This window comes from Alligator mississippiensis, chromosome 5 (assembly GCF_030867095.1).
Source record: "Alligator mississippiensis isolate rAllMis1 chromosome 5, rAllMis1, whole genome shotgun sequence".
Classification (NCBI taxonomy): Eukaryota; Metazoa; Chordata; order Crocodylia; family Alligatoridae; genus Alligator; species Alligator mississippiensis.
This window is the reverse complement of record NC_081828.1, coordinates 122,445,700-122,468,880: the sequence shown is the minus strand read 5'-3', so window position 1 is coordinate 122,468,880 and position 23,181 is coordinate 122,445,700. Positions and strand designations below refer to the sequence as shown.

The window sequence follows — 23,181 nt, the reverse complement described above, 5'->3', positions numbered from 1 at the left end:
GAGTTTAGAAGGGATCAAGTAGATTATAATGAACCATAAAGTCAATTGACCCCTTCAGCATTGCCTGACTAGAAATGCTGCTGCCACTGCCAGGCAGTTGGTTTTAAACTTTGGGTGGAGCAGGAATCAAAGGGGGATGTAAAGGCAGCAGTGCACCCTCACTGAATCCACCTTTGCAGGGGATCATGGGATGACCGTGGAACACATTTTTGGACTCAGCAGCTTTTTTAAACACTTCTGGCATAAAACAATTGCCTTGGACACTACTGCATGCATAAATACAGTATAATGCACTTAATCACATATTGGCTATTCACATATTTCTGTTACTTGCATGCTTTGGGGTAGGGCCAAATCATTTGCTGTCTATCCCCTTAAATTTTGCCCAGTTATTTACATATTGCCCATTTACATGTTTCAGTTTGTTGCATAAGCCACAGCTGGCCAACTGGCAGTCCACAGGCCACATGTAGCCTGTGAGAAGTTAACATGTGGCCCATGGGCTCCTTTCCAGCTTCCACTCCATCCATTGCTTTTGCAGCTGTGGCAGCCAGGGTCTCAAGGTTCCCAGCCCTCCAACTTCTGATTCCTGTCCCCATTCCTAGGACAGGGTGGTCTGGGGCAGTGCAGCAGAGCAGGATGGGGTCAAACTTCCCAAGCTATGCACAGAGCAGGGGAGGGGGGCAAGATGTAGCCACTGCGTGCTTAGTAAAGGAAGGAGCTGTACTGCCCATCCTGTCTGCTGCAGGTGAGCTGCTAGTATAGTGTGCTTGGCCAGGACGGGGGTGGGAGTGTTGCGTGCAAAGTGGGTGGGGAGCCAGGCTGCCTGCACTTCAGGACTGTGTATGGGGATGGGGGCTGAGCTGAGCTGTGTGTGTGGCAGGGGTAGACTTGGAGTGGGGTAGGGGCATGGCCTATGCTGTATGCAGCCCCTGGGTGCCTAGAAATTGGACAGCCCTAGCATAAACCAAAACTAATAAAAAAAATATAGGTCAGGATTAATCATTTATTGGAAAGGTTGAGCAGTGCTGAGAGAACCACTGTAATGGATCACTTATTCAGTACATGTAAGAGAAGAAGAAAGAGGACTGCTTTGTCCCTTTCAGAAAACCACCAAAGTTGTGAAGTTTTAGGTTACAAAATTATTCCAGACAGAGATAGCTGTGAGGCTGAGAACCTCTCAGTAACAGAAATCAAGAATAGCTGGCAGGTGACTGACATTGTCAGCAGGGATGAGAAAAATGCAAACCCTGCCCAAAAATGCCAGAAGACAGGCAAGGTCCCAGATATAAACACAGCTTTGTTATGACAAATACAAGAGCTAGAGATATCCTGTATCTGGACCAGTTTTAAAAAGAGATGCTAAGAACATAGCTCAAGTACCTGCTGGGGATACTTCTAACCAACAAAAAGATGGAAGGAAGTATAATGATATCCCTTTAAAAGGACAGGTAAAGAAAAGAAATACTCTGACTTTCTGGTGAACGTTGGCTTGTTAACATTGTACCCAAAATGCTCAAAGCATATAAGCCCAAAGGCACCTACAATACAAGACAGATGAGACATGTATTTACTATAGAGCTCTCCCAGATGGATCACTGACCTTAAAATCAGGCATCATCAGCAGTTTTAAAAAGGCCACACTATGCTAGTGGCCTTTAAAATGGCAGGAAGAAGCAAGTAGAAATTATTTGTTGTTATTATAAAAACCAAAGAATCCAGATGTTTTAAAAGTAAAAGCAGCTTACTCAATAGTTACATAGTGAATAAAAAAATGACTGGGGAAATATTTCTAGTTTAGCTGAGAGACTTCAACCACAACATGGAGCAATGATTCAATATCCTTCTGTTTGTTGATAACTGCAGTGCCCATCTAATCAATGCTGATGAATGACTCAAGAATATAAAAATTGTTTTTCTAACCCCACTATCACCACAGCAGTTATTCAGCCATGGAAACAGGAAGTCATTCAAAACTGTAATGGACATTATCAAAGGACTTTTGCACAACCTCAGATATCAACACCAACTCAGACAGATGTGCCAATGAAACTGCAAAAAAACTAACACTTTTGGATGCATTGAATATGCAGAAATGTGAAAAAATACCACCACTAACTGTTTTCATTGGGCAGGTTTTGTGCTACAAATAGGTGTAAGTCAGAGATCACATGATATGAACAAAGATATTGTCAAATAACAAAGAATGTACTTAATATATTTCCCATGATGATGACTTGGTTTGCTATGGAACACCAACTGATGAAGCCTTATGTACAGCTGTCCTTCAGGAGATGTCCACAGGGACACCAGGTAATACAGACAAAGATGATGATACCAGACAAGCAACATATGTCAAGTTCTAAATACACCTGACAAATATAGGGGAGATCATCTCTATGAAGTCTTCAGCTATTTTTTTTATCAAAAACAAGATTTTGTTGGGAAAATGTTAAGAGCTGATCATAGACAGATGAAATTTATTGATCACTTTTCACAAGACCATATTTTTTAACTATCCATCCCTGTCCTATGTTGTAGTTTGATTACTGAGCTGACTGTATTTGTTGCTGCTGTTTGTACTGTTTTCCTAAGATGATTTGTTGTTTGTAACATCAGCATTTTGGCTTACCTGGGAAGATTTTTCTTGTTAATTTTAAATCCCTGAGATGTTTCTTTTAGTCTTCTGAACACCCAAACTTTACTCAGCCAGATGTGCAAACAAAAACACCATTTGCGAAACAGCTGAAGAAAGAACTCTTGTGTGCTCAGCTTTTGCTGTAGAAGGAGCTAGATCAGGTCCTGCTTTTCATGTTTTTGGTTGTCTTTTTTCCCCCCATATCCTTACTTCTTGGAAACTCTGATAGTTTAAAATTATGCTTCCAAATTACATAGTTTCCTCCTCAGTATGTGTGTGGAACTAACCAACTGAATGAAATTCATGCACATGCAGAAAACCAGCCCAAAACCTATCCAAATTACAGCCTCAAAATAAGACTTAATAGGTGCATCGTGCCTTTGCTGAAGCTGTGCAGAGGAGCAAATTTTACCCTTTAAAAAGATTGTTTTGTTTCATTTCAAATGTATGACAGGTTAAGTGGCAAACAATATCAATATGACTAATGTCAAGTATCTCAGAATGGTATACTGAGATAAACCATGGAGTATGTCATTCACACATATAGCACTATTGTTCCTTAGGTTTAGTTTTCATGCTGTTTCAAATAATCCTGGTAAATCAGGGTTTGCTTCTGCAAAGAGTCGTGATATGCCTATATACAAGAGGCTATAGGTCAGTTGACCTGGCATTAATCCTGTACAATAGCATGAAATGGTTTATATCAAATATACCTAATAAAAAGTCAAAAGAGGGCAGCATAATTAACGTCAGCCAGTGTGGTTTCATGTAAAATAGGTCTTGTTGAACAAATATAATTTTTTTGATGAAATTATACATCTGGTTGATAAAAGTAATTGAATTATTATATTATAGGTAGTCAAATACATTATAGTAATCCCAGTCTCAGATAACATTCAGACTGGAAAAAAAAAAAGCTTTAGCCAAAAATCAGTGTAACTCCTTTTAAATGAATTAAAAACTGGTTAATAGACCCCCTCCCCCCAAATGAATTGTACCTGGTTAAATGTCTGCCAGGAAGTGCTTTTCTGTTGGGCTCCCATGGGGATCTGTTCTGGTTCAATATCAATATTATTCACTAGCTTTTTCAATGTGCCAGAATAATCATTCACTCAGCATTTAGATTCTGCTCACACACACTCCCACCCCTATTCTAGCCCCCTTCCCACCCCTTCCACTATCCTTAGCTTGATTCAGAGATTGGGTGGCAGAAAGTTATTTGTCTTAGCTGTACAGTGTCTGAGTTTGTGCCCCAGCTGGTCTCCTGTCCTGTTGTGCTCAGAACTTAATGACATCAGAAAATAAAATCTTCTCCAACCACTTACATATTTCAATCGGGAAATGAATGGGAGAAGTGAGGAGAAGCAAATACAGTCCATCTAAACTGAAACAGGGGGCGGTGGGTTTTTCATTAAGATCCAAACCATTATTTAAAATGTATAGATGGGGTCAAAGGGAAAATGGGTAATCTAATGTTTACGTCAATGGCACGTAAAGAAATGCTCTGATCATGACTCAACAGCAAGCCTAACAGGGTCAGCTTTTCAAAATGATGGTTCTTAAATGGATAGAGAGGATCATATAATAAAGATCATGCTTTTTCAGATATGCTCTGTACATTTGGCACTCCAGTAGTTCACAGCTGCTGTTTGTTCAGGAAATTAATACTGTCATAGTTGTGTAGCTTGCATGTGTGTAATAAACCTCCCATATAAATGCAGGTTCCTAGAAGTCAGCTGGGGAATCACTAGAATAAGAATACAGAGATTCATTTTTCATTTTATAAAGAGCAGAGGTTGTTATTAGATTTAGGAGCAACCTACCCATTTTTATATGCTGCATTTATTTACTGTTTAATAAGCAGTTCCTATTTACAAACATTTGGGTGAGGAAGTGCTGTTTTTGACACAAAACACTGATAAGATTACAGCAGTTTCTCAGTCTCCCATTTCTCTGAAGAGGAACTCCCTTGTGGCTGATTTATTCCTTTACTGGAAAAACTGTCAGTTGGATAAAAAGATTGTTTTGATCAATGTTTCTTAATAAAAGCATGTAATTGATTCCTGGTTTATTACAACTGTAGAAATAACAGTTATTAAGTAGATTTTCAATTTAAGAAATATTGGTGACTACAGTCTCAGCATTGAAGTAATATCTCACCATTTTTCTCAACATAATATCTCACCATTTTCCTTCTTCCAGCAGATTTTTAAAAGCATCACCCATGAAGATTCAATCCAGGGACAAGGAAGTCGGAGACTGATCAGTTTTTCATTGTCAGGTATGTCTTTGTTAGAAAGTGTAAAAACTCTGGACACAAAGACTGGGAATGGAGATTTTTATCTATTTTATTTTATATATGTTCTTAAAACAGGCTCATTACCATAGGATCTGAGTGATTTTTCAGTAGTGACATTAAGCAACATGACCTGTACATGTCACATGCCTGTATTCTCTCGCCAGCTCCCCAGGAGTAGTCGTACATAATCATGAAGGCTAGGTATGGGTTGATTGGAGTGTTCTGATGCTTTTGCTAATTTGTAGAAAACCGAGGTTCCTGACTAGAAGGCCTTGCTCTTCTGCTCAGAGTTATACCGGTCACCAGATTTGGGGGCAAAAAGGCATTTCCTTCTAGTTCAGATTGACAAAGACTACATAGGTTTTTGCCTTCCTCAGTAGCATGGGCGGTAGTCCTTTTCTTAGGACTAATATCGGCATATATTAACCAATTATGTCCTTGCCATCACAGCGCCACAGCAATAATAGTACCCCTGTCTCCCCTGCCTTTTTTTTTAGCATGCCATATGGTCATTTTGGTATGGAAATTGATGCAAAATTCTACAGGAAACCAATACAGAAAGAAGGGCACAGGAGGTTTGATGTGCTCCAACTATCCATTTGTACTTAAATCACTTAATTTACCTACATAATTGATGCAGCTGCACAAATAAGCCCCAATCCAAAAAGCATACTGTAGTCTGAGCTCACAATGGCGTCTCCTTTTCAAAAGTTGCCCTTGCATATTTATACACCTTTACCTAGGCCAGGGTTGTCCAATTTCTCAGGGCTCCATGTGGCACGGGCTGCATGTCCCAGAGCTGCATGCCCCAGGCTGTATCCCCCACCCTGTGCCACTCATGTAGGTGATGTCCGCCACACGCTGTGTATGCAGATGGCCCACATCTCAGCTCTCTTGCTGCATAATGCCACGAGCCCCCTCAGTGCTGTGGGCTTTACTGCAATTTCCCGTAGGGCTGGAGCAGGAAGGCAAGCAGCAGTCATGTAGGAGCTGGGGGAGCTGCATGTTAACCCCTCCAACCCACCAGTTGGGCAGCCCTGATTTAGGCAATCCCTACCATATCAAAGTTATTAGCATTAGTTATTCTATTTGTTTTCTGATAGTCTAAGAGGCCTAGACTTCAATCAGGACCCTACTGTGCTTTATGCTATAGAAACAGATTGTAAACATTTTAGGGCCAGGGTTGTCTCTCTGTTCTCTAAGTAAAACCCCAAAGAAAACAAATTGGGCCCTGCATTTTAAGATAAATAATATTCATAGATTAGTAGAAATAAAGAAGAGGAAAAAAATAAAACAGTCTGGTCTGTCATAGGGTCTGCCAATCTAGATCAATTAATCTTGCTTAGTTTATCCTGTTAGCCATTATTAGATGCTTCAGTAAAACCTTCTTATTGACGATTATGGAATACCCTGTCCAAAGTGAAAGTTTCTTCTTAATGGTTGCAGTTGTTTTTATATGTCCCTTATCATTTATATGCCCCACATCCTATATGGATTTTAGTACTATTATTATCCCTGTTGTCGGGACCCAGGGCAGCCGGCCAGCAGCTCTCCCTGACTCCCACCCGGGCAGATAAGGGTCCGGGGCCTTAGAAGGCCGTCAGGCGGGTACTTGTGACGCTTGGAGTGGAATTAATTAGGCGGACGCTTATCGGTTGCAAAGCAAGATTATTTACTCACGCCGTCAAGGTGGTGAATAGCGGAGGTCAGAGATACTTGGTTAGTTACAGCTTAAGGTTCGAAGGTCGGTCTGCATAAAAGTTCTTTGGTTGGGCAGATAAACGGAGAAAAAATCGGGCCGGCAGGTCGTTGATTTACGTCTGAGAAGGTCGAGAGAGGGGAGACTGACAAGCGATCAATTTGTCAGTTATTCTCACGTATACGTTCAGAGGTTTTTCAGGTGTGTGTACGGAGGTCTCCCGTTCTTCATGGAAGTGAAGACGGGTTTTATTTGTGTAATAGCCAATTGCTTTTCGCCACGTCATAAATTTAATTAGAATCGCCAATTATTTAGCGGTCTTTGCTAGGGTGTTATCTCACAGGGTTACTCCCTGTTTTCTCTGACCAGTTATAATGATTTATGTACAGCACAGAAGGCTAAGTTTCATTTCATGTTAGTGTCACAGTTATAAATTTCTTTTTGACATGCGCCTCAAAAAAAAAAGTGGTTACTATCATTATTGTTAACCCTTAGTTAACCTAGTGCAGAAAAAAAACTGTTTTGAATGGTTTTACTTGTTTGTAACATGGGCACTACTTAATTTGGTTGTGACACCTGTAATATTTCTTCAGTGTTTGTTCAGTGTTTATTTCAGGCAGATTCCCACTGACTTAAAAATAAATTTACCCGAGTAAATATTCTTAGATAAAATAAAAAATTAATATCTAAAACAGTTACAAATGCTGATGCTTCAAGACAAAAGGAAAATACTAAGGAAAGAAATTGTGAACTTTGACCTAGTTTAATGGGAACTTTTCTAAACATCCACATATTTGGACCTGTGCAAAGTTATTACATAAATTAACACCCCCCACAGTTACAAAAAAGAATAATCTAATTGTGATGCCTGGGGCCTGATGAGTGATACGGCTTGCCTGCCATGACTTTGCTGTTAACTATCAAGAGAGGGGTTCAGTGAAGATCTTCCCAGAGGGGCTTCCCGACAACGGCTATACTCACAGTTGTTTGGTGCGATGTTCCACAGGGCTCCGCCTCCCCTACACCCCATCCACTTGCCAGCCGGTTATGTGATGGTCCGACGTTGGCCTTGGTCTGGCGGGGCTTGCCCGCAGTCTGCTTCGGGGCAAGGGAAGAGCACTTGGCTGCAGGCTCAGCCGGCTCGTGTCCCTCAGGTCTTGACACCCAGACCCTTTCTCCCTATCCCTGGGACTTTCCTCCTTTCCTCCTTTTGCTTTCCTTCCATAGTCTTCAAAAAAAATATTCTTCTGGAGAGGAGCGGGGTGTGGAGCCGCCTCCTCCTCCCCAGCTGTCTGCATGGGGCTCAAAACCCCTCCTCTGCTCTGCCTCTTCCAGGGGGTTTACCTGCCTCTCCAGGTCAGGCTCCCACAGGGAGCTGCAGTGCTTCCCCTGCTCTGTCTCCAGCGGGGGCTCAAAGTTTTCCCCTGCGACGCTTGCCTGTGCTGTGCTGGCTGTGCTGTGCCCTTCCCCAGTGGGAGCCTCAGCACGCCGGGAGTGCTGCCTGCCAACTCTCTCCCTCTCTGGCTCCACCTCCTCCCCGCAGGTTCCATCAGGGCTTTTAAACTTCCCCGCGGCAGCTATGCCAGCTGTCGCGATTGGTCCAGCTGTTCCCCGCGCGGGGAACAACTGCTTAAACAGCTGACATAATGCCAGCTCACGCGGCTGCAGCTGCGGTCCCAGCTCCTGCACTGCCGGACCGGCTGGAGTTAAGTTCCCCCCTCGGGGGGGTCTCTTTCTGGGTTTTGGGCCCCCCGGTGTTTACCCTCACCTCCTTTAGGGGTGTGTCACCACCACACTAATGTAAATGAGTTCTTTAATCTTACGCATGATATTTAGATAACTTATTCATTTTAATGTTTTAACAGAAATATAGGCCTAATTAATTAGTTCAGAAACAATCTTCAGGAAAAAAAATATCCACTGCAACTTTTCCAATTAGAAACTATACAAAATGGAAAGCATGACTTTTCCACCACTGTCCAAGGAGTATCACACTTCAGATCTGATGCCTGCAACTGTCTGAATTCTTTGTCCTGTTATGTGCAGAAAGAAGAACCGCACTTGGGTTCTCACGATAAAGCAACCACTTCACTGGAAATTGATGGTTTAGTTACAGTGGAACACCCTTGCTGAAGGCACTTTGGCCTATTCTGCTTCCTGATAGATAGATCTGTTATTATCATGAAGTTTGCCTAACATTCCTTCTCTGTTTTCCCTTTCTTAATTCACTCTCTTTACTCCTAGTAACAGCTCTTTATGGGCATTTATACATATACCTTTTAGTCCCACGACGCGACGGAGAGCCACCGCTTCGGAGCAGACTCCATTAATTGAGTCTGCCCCACCCACGAGCTGATGCAAACTGTGCTGCACCGTGTGCAGTTGTATAAGCAGCAAAATGCATGTCAGCACACAGAAAATGGCAGCGGTGCAGTTTTGAACTAAAATGCCTTCCACATGCGGCGCTTGTGTAAAAATGCGATATCACGCTGAATAATTCATTTTGATACTTAATATTTTTCACTCTGCGTATACTGGATTATTTACATTTGTTTATTATGGCACTAACAACCATAGTACTCAAGTGTCACACAAACATTTCTGTCCTCACAGCATCCCTGTGAGGAAAGGAGGTACCGCAATTTCCATTTTACAGATAGAGAACAGTAGCACAGAGAGATTAAAGGCTAGAATCTTGTGTGGTATGCCAACACAAGTCATTGAAAGTCAGTGCCCAAGTCGCTTTGGAAAATGTTTTGGTTTTTTTTCCTTCTAAGGTCCTTTAGGTCCTTTTGAAAATTTTACTGAAATTTTAAATGAAACATTTGACTGAAAGACAAATACATTACAGTTAAAATGTTCTAACCTCTCCTTGAATGGGACCAGTTTTAATGGGAATTCAGCATCAGAATCACTGGGGTAGCTTTGAAAGCATCTCTGTCTTTATGTACTTTAGGTCCTCCAGCTTTACAACGTCCTCCCAAAAATCAAGCTGATTTGCCAGAATCAATCCAAGCTGCTTCTCCCTTGGAATATTCTTACTCTCAAAAACTGTTGCTGGCCTGAGATGACTTTTCACCACCTCTGACACAGGCTTATGCCTACAAAGCATTGTAGTGCCCTACTTTACAGCTAGAAGCAACTGTAAGATGACATAACATTACATCCTGTACACCACAGGCCACAGAGCGTCACCTTGTAGCAAGTCCAAAACCTGTTTGGCTGAAGCTAATCTTCCAGAAAAACTTCCAGTCTTAATGTGAAGAGATCAAGAAAATGGCAATTTTGTTCTAGTGGTTAATAACCTTCAACATCAAATACTCAGCCTCACTGTTAAAAATATTTAAGCTACTCATTCAAAATTTTCTTCTATTTTTTTTTTAACTGAAGGCACAAAGGAGTTCTGTCTTAACCACTTCTGAATAATTAACTTCTATGCTCTTTTCATGTTTTAATAGACCAGTTTTCTTCCTTATTGCTTCTACCTCCTCCCTGATATAAACGAAAAATCTTTTTAAATTCCCTTGGGTACTTTGGCTAATACAAATTAATTTATTCCTTTTCCATTGTCTTTAGTATGGTGTCAGCAAGACTTATGAGACTGGATTCTTACTTGCTTACCTCCCACATCCTCTTTCTTCAAATCTCTTTTGTTTGGAGATCTCCTTGTGCAACCACACTGGCCAATTCTTACTTACTGGATTCTTGTTTTTTAGAGGAACTGGAGTCTGTTTATAGGATTGTGCATTCCAGGAGCCACCGTGACCATCTCATCAGATTTAACACTGGCTACAGGACCTCACCTGTATTTCCTACATCAGCCTCATAGCCCATTGTTCCTCATGTCTAGTATCTTTTGGCACTCCCCTGCATTATTTCCCACTGTGAGAGTTTAATATTTCCTATCACTGAGCCTTACTGATTAGAATTCCTAATCGCATAATACTTACTCTCTTGATATCTTATACTACAGGACAGTTACATCTGCAAACCCTCTCCTTACCAAATTGAACTCAAGAAATGCATGCTAATGACAGTCAAGTGCATGCAAATATGTATCTCCAAGCCTCAGTGAAACTGCTGTGCTTTTACAAATGAATGTGGTAATCCTTAGTGCTATTTTGTATTCACCTAAATGTGAAGCAGTACTCCCATAGCTCCTGTTGAGCCTCCTGTTGGTGGAGTTAGGGGCCAGAGTTCCCACATCTTCCCCTGTAGATTAAAAAACAGCTGTGATGCCCCCAAGTTGACAGTTCACAGAGGCTATTGTTATAGCTGGCACAGGATGTCATTTTTTTATTCCCAGTGTGAGAAAATTATCACCCTGAAGGAAGCATTAACTCTGAACTTTCTGCCACTAATTTAAATAAAAAATCTGGAGGAAGGAAGAATATTATTTCTTCCTCTTCCATGTTGTCATTCTTTTCTGCCTTTTCTGAACCCTTCATCTTCAGCACTTCTTAGCTGATGCCTCTACTCACATTCTTCCAGTTTCCCCTTCCTTTTACTTAACTGCCTTTCCCAAGTGGATTTCATCTTCTCCAATGAACCATTAGAAGTTCATGTCTTTATTTTAGGAACAGACATTTTCCAGCATCACTGATGTGGTTCCTTCCCAAGCAGTGTCACCATGAACTGTAGGTCCTGGAATACTTGTGGGCCCTGATACTTCTGCATTGCCTGGGGCTAGTGATCCCAGCCAAGTTATCCTTCTCAGAAGTAGAATTTTTCAGTTAAAAAGAATTGCTTCCCATGGCTGGGGAGGTGTGCTTGTTAAGAAGAGGTTCACTGGTCAATGATGGTTGGTTGCACTCATTGAGCACACCGTCCTGTGGACTAGTTCCCTTATTCTGCTTGTGCAGAATCACTTAACTGATGCTAACTAATTTAGAGTTCACAATTTGGGAATAATGGCAAGTACATCAACAAGAAAGGCTCAGTGCTTGCTTTACCTCTCTGCCTAGATGTCTTCCCTTTGTCATGTTCCCAAGTCGTGGGTTGACATTTTCAAACTGCTTGATGTACCTAACCTCTTGCATAAGAAAGTTTAATGTATGGCTAATCAAATATTGACATATAGTATATTGTGTATCATTTTAATAGGTTGGAGTAAAAAAATACATGTTTAAGAAGAACCCATGAGTAATTGTTAGTAATTGTTTTCCCCAACAAACACGTTATAGAACTTCTGTGTGCTGCAGGATAAATTTAACTTTCTGGAGTTCATTGATTTAACCAGAGTTTTAGACCCAGTTAATCCTAAACCACCACTTAATAAACCTTCAATAAGAATAGTTTTAGAATGCTTCTGCCTGGAAAGAAATATTTCATTTCCAAAATCTTTTTCATTTCAGAAATCATAATGGAATATGATGTTGTGCATCTCTGGAGATGTTACCCAGAGCTACTGTCATGCTAACAAAGTGGCAGGAACATGCCTGGAAGTTTTTAAAAGGGGAAATATAATTCAGGCTCCTATGGAAATGTTCCCATACTTTTTGGCCCATCTATGCACACTTTTTATTGTTTGATGACTGAGAGAACTTGTGGTGGAATGTATTAAAATTGTTAGGACAGTGCATTATTTGGGTAATTCTCCTCCCCTTACTTCCTTGAAGAGTCTCATGAAAGTTGCTGAGACCACACAGATAAGGGCTGTGTATTTTTCCAGACTATCTTATGGCACCCGTCGCTAGCCATGTACATGAGCGAAGGTTTTAGGATCAGGCCATCACGCAATCCTGAGGCCATCTCAGGACTGTAAATAAAGAGGAGAAGAAAACCAAATGATGCTGCCTTTCACCTTTCTGCCACATGTTACATATATCCCACAATTAACTGGTTAATTGTGCAATAACTTTAGATTGACTGCATGTTTAAAGAATTATCACACCATAAAAATGTCCATCCAGCTATAAAAAGAGCCAACCAGCTACAAAGTTAGTGCTTGAAAATGTGTAACAACTTTGTGGCTGGATTCTATCCAACTTTAATTTAAACGCATGGCAGTACCCCTATATTACACAGTTCTTATATAAAAGTGCATTAGCAATCACACAGATCTTGGGGGAGGAGAAACCTGTGTTCAGTGGTAAGGAGATCCAAGATGACTGGGGTTACTCTTCCACTGCAGCCTTCATCTGTCTTCATAGCCGTTGAGAGATGTGCCTTCTTCATCCATCTGTTCCACCATTGAGGTCTTTATGTTAAGTTGGACTGCTCTTCATCTGATACCTCACCTTTGACCTTGCCACCATAGGCCACCCTACCAGGAATACAAGACTCCTGACAGTGTTGCTCTTAGGGTCATCAGTACATGCAAGTCTCTCCACACCATCAAGGTGGGCATCTGTGAAGAGGGGGAATGTGGAACACTTTGCATACCTCGGTAGCCATCTTTCAAAGAAGGCCACCATCAACGAGAATATCCGGTATAGAATCCAAAGTGCCATCTCTTCCTTCAGAAGACTGAATCATCGTGTGTTCAATGATTACGACATCAGGACTTGGACAAAGCTCCTATTATATAAGGCTGTGGTAATCCCAACTCATCTCTTTGGCTGTAAAGCTTGGCTGATCTACAGGGACCACCTGAAAAACCTGGAGCACCATCATCAGTGCTACCTCTGAAAGATCCTTGGGATAAAGTGGGAGGATTGTTGCACAAATGCCAATGTCCTCATTAATGCTAACATCACCAGTATGGAAGCATTGATTGTTCAACATCACTTGCAGTGGACAGGGCATTCTGTGCGCATGCCTGATGTATCTTTACTGAAACAAGTGCTATACTCCCACCTCAGCCAAGGATAAAGGACACACGAGGGCCAGAGGAAACACTTCAAGGACACCCTCATGGTAAACATTAAGAAGTGTGACATTGACACCACAAATGGGGAAAAACTAGCCCAGGACAAGGCTACTTGGTAATGCCTTGTGGGAGAAGGTACATCTAACTTTGTGGAAAACCGTTTCACCCTGGAGGCAGAAAAATGACAGCAACAGAAGGAAAGGAAGCAAGACTAAGAAATCTGTGGTTTGACCTTCTCTTTAATAACTCCCTGTGGTGTTTGCCAGAGAGTCTGTGTTCCTAAGATCAGCCTTGTCAGCCATCCATGGACTCATCTACAACCTGATCTACAGCTGATCCTCAAGTTAGTAAGGTGCCTTCATTCTGCCCTGTGTCAACTGCCACCCTCATAGTTTTACTCTCAGTCTCGTACCTCCATGTTTACATTACATCTCAGGGGTGGCAACCTGTGGCATGCAGCAATGGGGATCAGTGGTATGCAGCAGCAGCAGCACCTTCTCCACTTTGCACCCTGCATTCCTCTGTCACATGCCCCTAACCCACCCCACAGCTCTCCCTGCTCTGCTGCCCTGCTACTGCAGCCTCTGCTTACCCTTACCACCAAATTTGGCCTTTGCCATCACTATGGTTATGGAAATTGGTGACACATGGTGGAGAGAGTAAGCAGAAGTTGCAGTAGGAGTTCACGAGACTCAGAAAGCAGCCCTTGACACCAAATGGGTGATGGGGGGTGCAGTACAGCTCAGCTATTGGTCACTGCAATAGCCTGCCAGTCTTAAAGGTTGCTGGCCCCGATCTAATGGATGGTATGTGCAATCAAAAGGAAAAAAAATCTTCAGGTTGGTTATTCATTCCATTTTCCCAACATTATAACTGTGCAGTGTCAATGATTTCAGCAGAATTGCTTTTGTGGAGTTCAGTGGAATTATACTATCATAAAACTGGAGTAGAGAATCAGGTATTTGGTGAGAGAGTAAAAATATATTTAATCTAACAAAGTCATATCTTGACAGCAAGTAGAGAATTAATTTCCCACATGCAAAGTCCAGGGAATATAGTTCCCTCAACCCAACACCCTGGATACAACCCATCTCTAAATGCCATATGGAGAACTGGCACCATTAGTTTGCATACATATAGATTGGATGACACTGTCCTTGCCCATTCCAACCACCTTCATTGACAGAATAATTTCACTAAGTCTCCCTGTCCATTGCTGGCTCACAGAAGCACAAACCACCCAGAACTATCATACATGCCTACTGTTATACAAGCTTCAAAGCAGCAGCTTTTAAGAGAGATTTTTTTCATACTGATAGTGCCATGTGATGCAGTTTTACCCAACAAATAACAATGAAAAAATAAACCCTTAAATTTAGTGTCTGGTTGCATTGTTCATCTTGTCTATGTACAAATATCTAGAAGATCACTAATGGAGGGGGTTTTTTTAAGTACTGAGTAACCTGGTCTCCATCATGATTGTTTGTTCCAGCCAGTAGAAAAAAAGCTGATAAATTGTGATGACCAGCTCATTAAAACAATGTATCTCATGTGCGTGTGCCTAATCCATTACTATCCATTACATAACATCCATTACACCATAAAACGGTGTGATTTATTTTTAGGATGAAAAAAAGAGCCATATATACAACCATAAATATTTCAGTTGGAGAACTTTTTGAGGAGAGATCAGAGGAAATAACTTCCCCAAGGCATCCTTTCCTCTCTCTCTTTCTGCTTCCATCTCATGTTGTTACAAATGTTTTTGGTCTTTCTCGGTTACTTTGCTGTATCACTTTCAGCCACAAACCTTTTGCAATTATAGTTTGATCTATCTTGTAATACACTTCTGACAACCCAGTATTTGCTGCGAAAAACTAGTTGATCATAATGAGTGTCAATGACATCAGGAGCCATGCTTTTTTCAGTGCCTTCTGTGTACAAATACCACACTCAGAAGAGGAAATCTGTGCAAGACGTGCTTTATTAAATATTTGCACAGAAAAAGGTTTATCAGAGGCAATTAGGTTATTAATAGGTTACCAGGGGGAATTAGGAATTATCAGAGGGTCTATCAGATTATTTTATTTTTGGACTGCTGTTACTAAGAGCATGATAGCACCCTCTATTAGAAAAGTCCTTTCAAGTGGACTTTTAAGAGTGATTATCCACTTCTGTTTCATGTAAATTCTTAAAATCTAGCATCTTTTTATAGACATATGTGGAAAAAACTTGTAAAATCCCAGCTGGATGAGTTGAATGTAACTATTATCATTAAACACAAGTCCAGTAAAAACAACATTTGTTCTTTAGATGTGCACTACCTTGAATTGGATTTTATAATCAACTCTTCAAGCACACACAATATGATTGTTTTTCTCCATACAGACACACTTTCAATTTCTGAACTTTGGTTTCTGTACTTTGAAATAAATGTACTCCTGGGGGAGAGTGGGGACAGGGTGGGGCGGTAGGGAGAGTAACATTTCTCTGCTGATTGGTAAAGCTTTTAATTAAAAATTGCAAATCCATCCAAAATATCCTTATGTTGACACACTTGTATTTAATTGGATTTTTAATTGGACTCATTTCACCTCTTGGGCCTTTTTATCAGTTCACAAAAAGTCTTAAAACCCTGAAAGTGAATACTGTACATAACCCTCAAAGAGAAATGGGACTTTCAAAATTAATGTTCAGAAAGAAACAGCCAGTTTGGGATATTTTCTCCCATAATACCTTGCATCTCTTTAAGATAGTGAGTGAAAGAAAGGGGTAAAAATACCATGAGTTGCTTTTGTCACTATGAAATTAAGCTTTGAGCAAAAGCAGGTGAATCTCTGAACAAAGAGTGGTTGACAAGGAATCGGCCTCAAGCATCATTAATAATAGCAAAGTGCTTAGGTGTTCCAAAGAAAGCTAGGTATGCATCTGGAAAACAAGGGTTTAAGCCATAGCCAATGTTGAGGCCTAAACTAATGAGATAACTATAGATTGTTCTACAGTTCATTAACTTCAGAAAAACAAGCCATAATGGACTCTTTGTCTTTCTTCTGGACCTTATAGGGTGCATTTTTAAGGAGATGTCTAGGGTTTTCATCTGCAAAATTTGCATTAAATCCATGTGAGCTGAGCAGTTAAAATGAATGCTCTGCTCTAAACTTCGAAATTGTAGGCATTAACTTTCGTAGGTTAATTAGAGGATGTTTGTCAAAATAAAGCAGCAGTGGAAAAAATTAAGAGTAAGATAAGATCCCTTGAAACAACTGGTGGCTTTGTAGAGACAAAATTTTGAAACCTGGGTGACTAAAATTGTGGGCCTAAAGCCATAAAACCCCTAGGCAAAACCATCATGCTTTCCTGAGGTATTGTACAATCCAACTGCCATTGAAGTTGAAGTGAATTTCAGGGGCTTGCAACCTTATTAAAATGAGATCACTTCTCTCTCAATTCCCCAAGTATACATTTAGGAGCCAGACTTTAACAGTTATATTTGAAAATCTGTACCGCTTTCTGCATTATTATACAATCATAGATTCATAGATGCTAGGGTCGGAAGAGACCTCAATAGATCATCGAGTCCGACCCCCTGCCCTGGACAGGAAAGAGTGCTGGGTTTAGATGACCCCAGCTAGATGCCTATCTAACCTCCTCTTGAAGACCCCCAGGGTAGGGGAGAGCACCACCTCCCTTGGGAGCCCATTCCAGACTTTGGTCACTCTAACTGTGAAGAAGTTCTTCCTAATGTCTAGTCTAAATCTGCTCTGTGCTAGCTTGTGGCCATTGTTTCTTGTAACCCCCGGGGGCACCTTGGTGAATAAAACCTCACCAATTCCCTTCTGTGCCCCCATGATGAACTTATAGGCAGCCACAAGGTCGCCTCTCAACCTTCTCTTGCAGAGGCTGAAGAGGTCCAGGTGCCCTAGTCTCTCCTCATAGGGCTTGGCCTGCAAGCCCTTAACCATACGAGTGGCCCTTCTCTGGACCCTCTCCCGGTGATCCACATCCCTCTTGAAGTGCGGCGCCCAAAATTGCACGCAGTATTCCAACTGCGGTCTGACCAGCACCCGGTAGAGGGGAAGTATCACCTCCTTGGTTCTGTTCGTCACGCATCTGCTAATGCACGATAAAGTGCCATTAGCTTTTCTGATGACTTCGTCACACTGACGACTCATGTTCATCTTGGAGTCCACTAGGACTGCAAGATCCCTTTCCGCTTCCGTGCCTCCAAGCAGGTCATTTCCTAGGCAGTAGGTATGCTGGACATTTTTCCTCCCTAGGTGCAGCACTTTGCATTTCTCCTTGTTGAATTGCATTCTGTTGTTTTCCGCCCATATGTCCAACCTGTCCAGGTCTGCTTGTAGTTGTTCCCTGCCCTCCAGCGTGTCCACTTCTCCCCACAGTTTTGTGTCATCCGCAAACTTGGACAGAGTACACTTCACTCCCTCGTCCAAGTTGCTGATGAAGACATTGAAGAGTATCGGTCCAAGGACCGAGCCCTGCGGGACCCCACTGCCCACACCCTTCCAGGTCGATACCGACCCATCCACTACGACTCTCTGGGTACGACCCTCCAGCCAATTCGCCACCCAGCGGACTGTGTAGTCATCCAAGTCACAGCCTCTTAACTTGTTCACCAGTATGGGGTGGGATACCGTATTGAAGGCCTTCCTGAAGTCTAAGTAAACGACGTCAACCCCTACTCCTGCGTCCAGGCGTTTTGTAACCTGGTCATAAAAAGAGACCAGATTAGTCAGGCATGATCTACCTGCTACGAACCCGTGCTGGTTTCCCCTCAGCATCATTTGTCCTGCCGGGCTCTCGCAAATGTGAGCCTTGATAATTTTTTCAAAGACTTTGCCAAGGATGGAGGTGAGACTGACTGGCCTATAGTTGCCTGGGTCCTCCTTCCTCCCCTTCTTGAAAATGGGGACCACATTGGCCTTTTTCCAGTCCTCCGGGACCTGGCCCATGCACCACGAGTGTTCAAATACTCCCTCCAGTGGCTGCCTAATGACATCAGTCAGTGCCTTCAGTATCCTCGGATGGAGCTCATCCGGGCCTGCCGACTTAAATGCATCCAGTTCCTCCAAGTGCCTCTGCACCATCTCAGGGTCTACGCTTGGTAGTCGTGCCCTGCTGCTGCCTCTCTACAATCCCAGTGAGAGACTTGTCTTGCCCCTCGCTTAGGAACACTGAGGCAAAGAACTCATTGAGGAGTCCAACCTTGTTCCCCCTGTCCGTCACCAATTGCTTATGCCCATTTAGTAGAGGTCCTATTCCACCCTGGGCCTTCCTTTTACTCCCTATATATCTAAAGAACAATTTTTTGTTATTCTTAACTTGGGATGCCATCCTCAGCTCCATGGTAGCTTTGGCCCGTCTAACTGCCTCCCTACAAGCGCGAGCAGAGGAGGTATACTCCTCTTTAGTAATCTCTCCCCGTTTCTACTTTTTATATGCCCCCCTTTTAGTCTGTAGACTGCTCTGGATTTCTCTGGTCAGCCAAGGAAGCCTCTTAGCCCCTTTCCCCCTTTTTCCCCGCATCGGGATCATCTCCCTCTGTGCCCGAAGGATCATTTCCTTAAGGCACAGCCACCCTTCCTGGGCTCCCAACTCTTTAAAATTCTTACTCTGCAGTGCATCCTTGACTGAACGCCTGAGTTCATTGAAGTGAGCTTTCCTAAAGTCTAGCACTTTCACCCTACTAGTTACCTTACCCACTCGACATCTTATGGTGAATTCTGTTATTTGGTGATCACTGTCCCCCAGGTGACCACCAATCTGTAGGTCTCCTACCATGTCATCCCCCATTGCCAATACCAGGTCCAGTAAGGCATTCCCCCTAGTGGGACCATGCACCTCCTGTGTCAAATGGAGGTCCTGTACACAGGATAGGCACCTGCGTGAACAGTGGGACTTTGCTGTCTGCGTCTCCCAGCAGATGTCTGGGTAGTTTAGGTCCCCCATGACTACCGCCTCCCTAGTTTTTATGGTCTCCGAGAGATGCCTCAGGAGCCCCAAATCTAGTTCTTCCCCTTGGTGTGGGGGTCTGTAGCAGACCCCTACCACCAAATCCCTTTCTCCTTGACCTCCATGTAACCTAACCCACAATCCTTCTACTTTCTCCTCCTCCGATTCCATTTTGATAAGGGTCGATGTATACTGCTCATTGACATAGAGCGCCACCCCTCCCCCTCTCTTTCCTACTCTATCCTTTCTGTACAGCTTATAACCCTCAATGTGTACTGCCCAGTCATGGGAAGGATCCCACCAGGTTTCTGTTAGCCCTACTAAGTCGTAGGTGTTTTCTGCAAGCAGGAGTCCTAGTTCATCCTGCTTGCTCCCCATGCTCCTAGTGTTAGTGTATAGGCACTTGAGCCCTGTGACTGGTGCCTTTGTTACCCCCCGGCTCTGATGCCCAAAGGGCCTCTTATTGCTTACCTGCTTATTGCTTACCTGTGGTGTAGTGCTGGCCACCCCATGGATTGCAGGTTCCCGATGTTCTCCTTCTTCAGGCTGGACTGTCCTTGTGGGTGCCACATGGTTTGGTGGTCCACGGCTTCCCCCGCCCTCATCTTCATATAATACAGTTCTGTAGAATGAAATAATAATGCAATAACCTAAATGTTGTATAATGAAACTCTTGTAAAAATGCAGAAAAGACAAGACTTAAATCAGGTCCAGTTGGATTGTGCACAGAACCTCAAGATTATTTATAATGGATAGTGTATAATTCAAGTACTACAGCTTAACTGAATGTAATGATGTAAATGAAATAAATCTTTAAATTGAATTGTGTGTAATGAAAAGTTTGTCTGACAAGTTTAGTGTCTCCTGCTTCTGGAATAGCTGTGACAAGATCAGGACTTTTCTGAATTTCTTAATTATTTCATTTCAGAATGTTTTTACTCAGTAGATGAATCACGAATATTTGAGGTCCAAGCTTACCTGTGATTGACTGTTAGATAATTCCTTTGGTATTATATCTGGTCTGTTATTAAATGAGCATGCAAGCACTTTGAGTGTGATTACTTTGTACAGGCACATCTAAAATGCTTGTTGTGCACATTCTAACATCTGAAACTTAGGGATGGGTGTTCAGCAGATGCTTTGGCCAATCCTTGATCACTCAATTGTCTGCAGAAAGTGGTGGAATCCTGACTGTGGGTAAACCCTTCAAAAGTTTGAACAAGTCATCTCAGAATGTTTTTTTGAGAAAGTAGCTTTGGAAATATTTACAAAAAGAAATTTTGGTCCCACTAAGTTCAGTTGGGAGTTTTGGCATTTACTTCATTCAAGTCAGGAGCTCCAAAATTTGTGCCAAGCAACAGGATGTGCTCAACCATGCCACGTTGCATGCTGCTTCCTCAAACCAGAAGCAGGGTAGCCACATTGCCAGGGTACTGGCAGTGGGGCTAATCAGCATGGCCAACACTGTGATGATGATTTCTGTTCAGAAGGTAGCATATATTCTGGCCCCTACTCTGGAAAGTGAGCTACAGACTAGTTCTCATCTTCTCCATTGAGAGATGGAGATGCAAGGATTAGTGTTTACTCTTGTGAATACTATAGAACTTATAAATCATCAGTTTTATGAGACTGTTATGGTTTGGTTTTATGTTTTGACCCAAGTAATGCCATATAGTTTTTCTATGGCCCCCTCTACACGTGCAGATAAAGGCACAATGGGATCTAATTCACACACTCCACATTAGATCCCATCACGCCTTATTGTTGGTTCAAGGGAAGCCCAATCCCAGGCTGCCCCTGTACTGGCAAAAAGCAAGTACTGTGGCTGGTAGCTCCATGCACCCCAGTTGAGGGACTCCCAGCTGCAGGGGTGTCCTATGCACCCCCAGGGCTGCAGGATCACTGCAGGGGTGATCCTCCCACCCCAGGGGTTCAGGGAAACCCTGGGGCCAGAGGATCATGAACTTCTGAGTCTTAGGGATCACAGCAGCCATGTTCCCAGGGTCCAGGGGTTTCATACACCCCTGAGCTCTAGGGATCACAGCAGACACAATCCATAGGGCTCAGGGGTGTGTGAAGACCCTGGGTCCTGGGGGCCACAGCCACCCCAATCCCTAGGGTTGGGGGGGAGAGGTTATGCTAGGCATGGTGTGCCTCTGCAGCTGGAAGCCCCGTCAGCTAACAGGGCCCCCAGCTGCAGGGGAGACCCTGCTACATGTGCAAATTAAAACTCAATAGCAACCAGCTACAAATTAGTACACATTTACAAGGTCTAACTTTATAGCAGGTTGCAGCTTTATATTGTGTGATAGCTACTTTGCACGTGTAACTGGTCTCCAGGCAATTCTGCAGTTAACCTGTTAATTGTGCAATGTGACACGGATGCGACCCACCAGGCCATTCTATCCGGCCTGGGGGGCCCCTAAAAATTTAGAAAATTAATATTTATCTGGCTCTGGCTGCCTGTCATGTGGCCCTCGATGGCTTGCCAAAACTCAGTAAGTGGCCCTCTGCCCAAAATAATTGCCTGCCCCTGTTGTAACATGTTTATTCCTGCCACGCCTTTAAATTTCTCACTGGTTCCCTATATGGTTCTCCTGACTTCCTGGCGAGCCTATTGTAATGTAGATGCTAACCAGTCTGGGCTCATAGTAGATGTGATACCTTTTATTAGACCAACAAGATACTAATCAGAATGTTTAACTTTCTGCAGACTTCCAAGCTTTTGGTTTGAAGAAAGGAATGTTCTTCAATCCAGACCCTTACCTGAAGATCTCTATCCAGCCTGGAAAGCACAGCATCTTCCCCGCTCTTCCACACCATGGACAGGAGAAGAGATCAAAGATCACGTGTAATACCGTCAATCCAATATGGCAAGGAGAGGTAGGCAGCTGAGTGCTTCTGACTCTCCAAATATCTCTATCTTTAAATCTTTATTTCCTTTTTTTAGAATATGGAACTAGTCATAATAATATCCCTAGTCTACTGCACATTTTTAAAGCCCTTTTGGTCTATATAGTTATCTACCAGATTGTATTTGATAGATTGCACTCCGTAATGCCAATGCCTTAATTTGCTAACAAAGTGAATGTTGTATTTAAACTTTCTGTACATATTGTATTTTAAAGCCATAATTTATCTGGATGTTTATTATTATAGGTAAGCCTACCTAGTCCAGTACTGAAAAATATTAATTTGTCAGTTTTGAATGCTGCTGTTAGCCTGATTGAAGTTCCTGCAGTGTTATTAGAAAGAAAGAACATCATGTGAGGTACAATAGATAGCATGCAAACAAAAGGAATCCGTGTGATTGAAAATTGTCCATGGACCTATAAATTACAGGCAATTTTGGCACATTTATCCATCATCTTGAAGAAATATTCTAAAGTTGACCGTGCCTTATTGGAAAGACTTAATACGTACCAGTGAGAACAGAGAATATCAGATCATAAGTCCCATCACTGCATGCTCCTGCCCTGAGGATTTATGTGAATGTAGCTAGATTGCCAGTGCTTGACATCTCAAAGGAGGGGACAGGACATGGCCTTAGTCTCCCATTCTGTACCAGCTGGTGAGGCCAGCCAAACTCAGAGTGGAGCATATGTAATACCTGTGCAAAGAACGATGTGCCCTCCTGGAGACTGAGAATAGGATTTTTCTGAAGTGCTCTGCATTGGCTAACCTCTGCCCTTATTGAAGTTGTAGCATTAAATGTAATTACATGCAACTTACTCTCATTGTAAGGCCTTTTTGCATCTCCGGGG

The 23,181-nt window shown here is 42.5% G+C and overlaps 1 protein-coding gene across 3 annotated transcripts in view; it reads left to right on the top strand.

The window, feature by feature from the left end:
* HECW1 (HECT, C2 and WW domain containing E3 ubiquitin protein ligase 1) overlaps window positions 1-23,181 on the top strand; it is a 439,971-nt gene that overhangs the window by 276,116 nt on the left and 140,674 nt on the right. For 2 of the 3 annotated variants that reach the window (XM_019483376.2, XM_019483378.2), the window contains 2 exons: window positions 4,841-4,919; window positions 22,131-22,300. In XM_019483376.2, the coding sequence (XP_019338921.1) occupies window positions 4,841-4,919; window positions 22,131-22,300 (249 nt within the window). The remainder of the gene's footprint in view (window positions 1-4,840; window positions 4,920-22,130; window positions 22,301-23,181) is intronic. The other variant, XM_019483377.2, reaches the window with a different exon arrangement.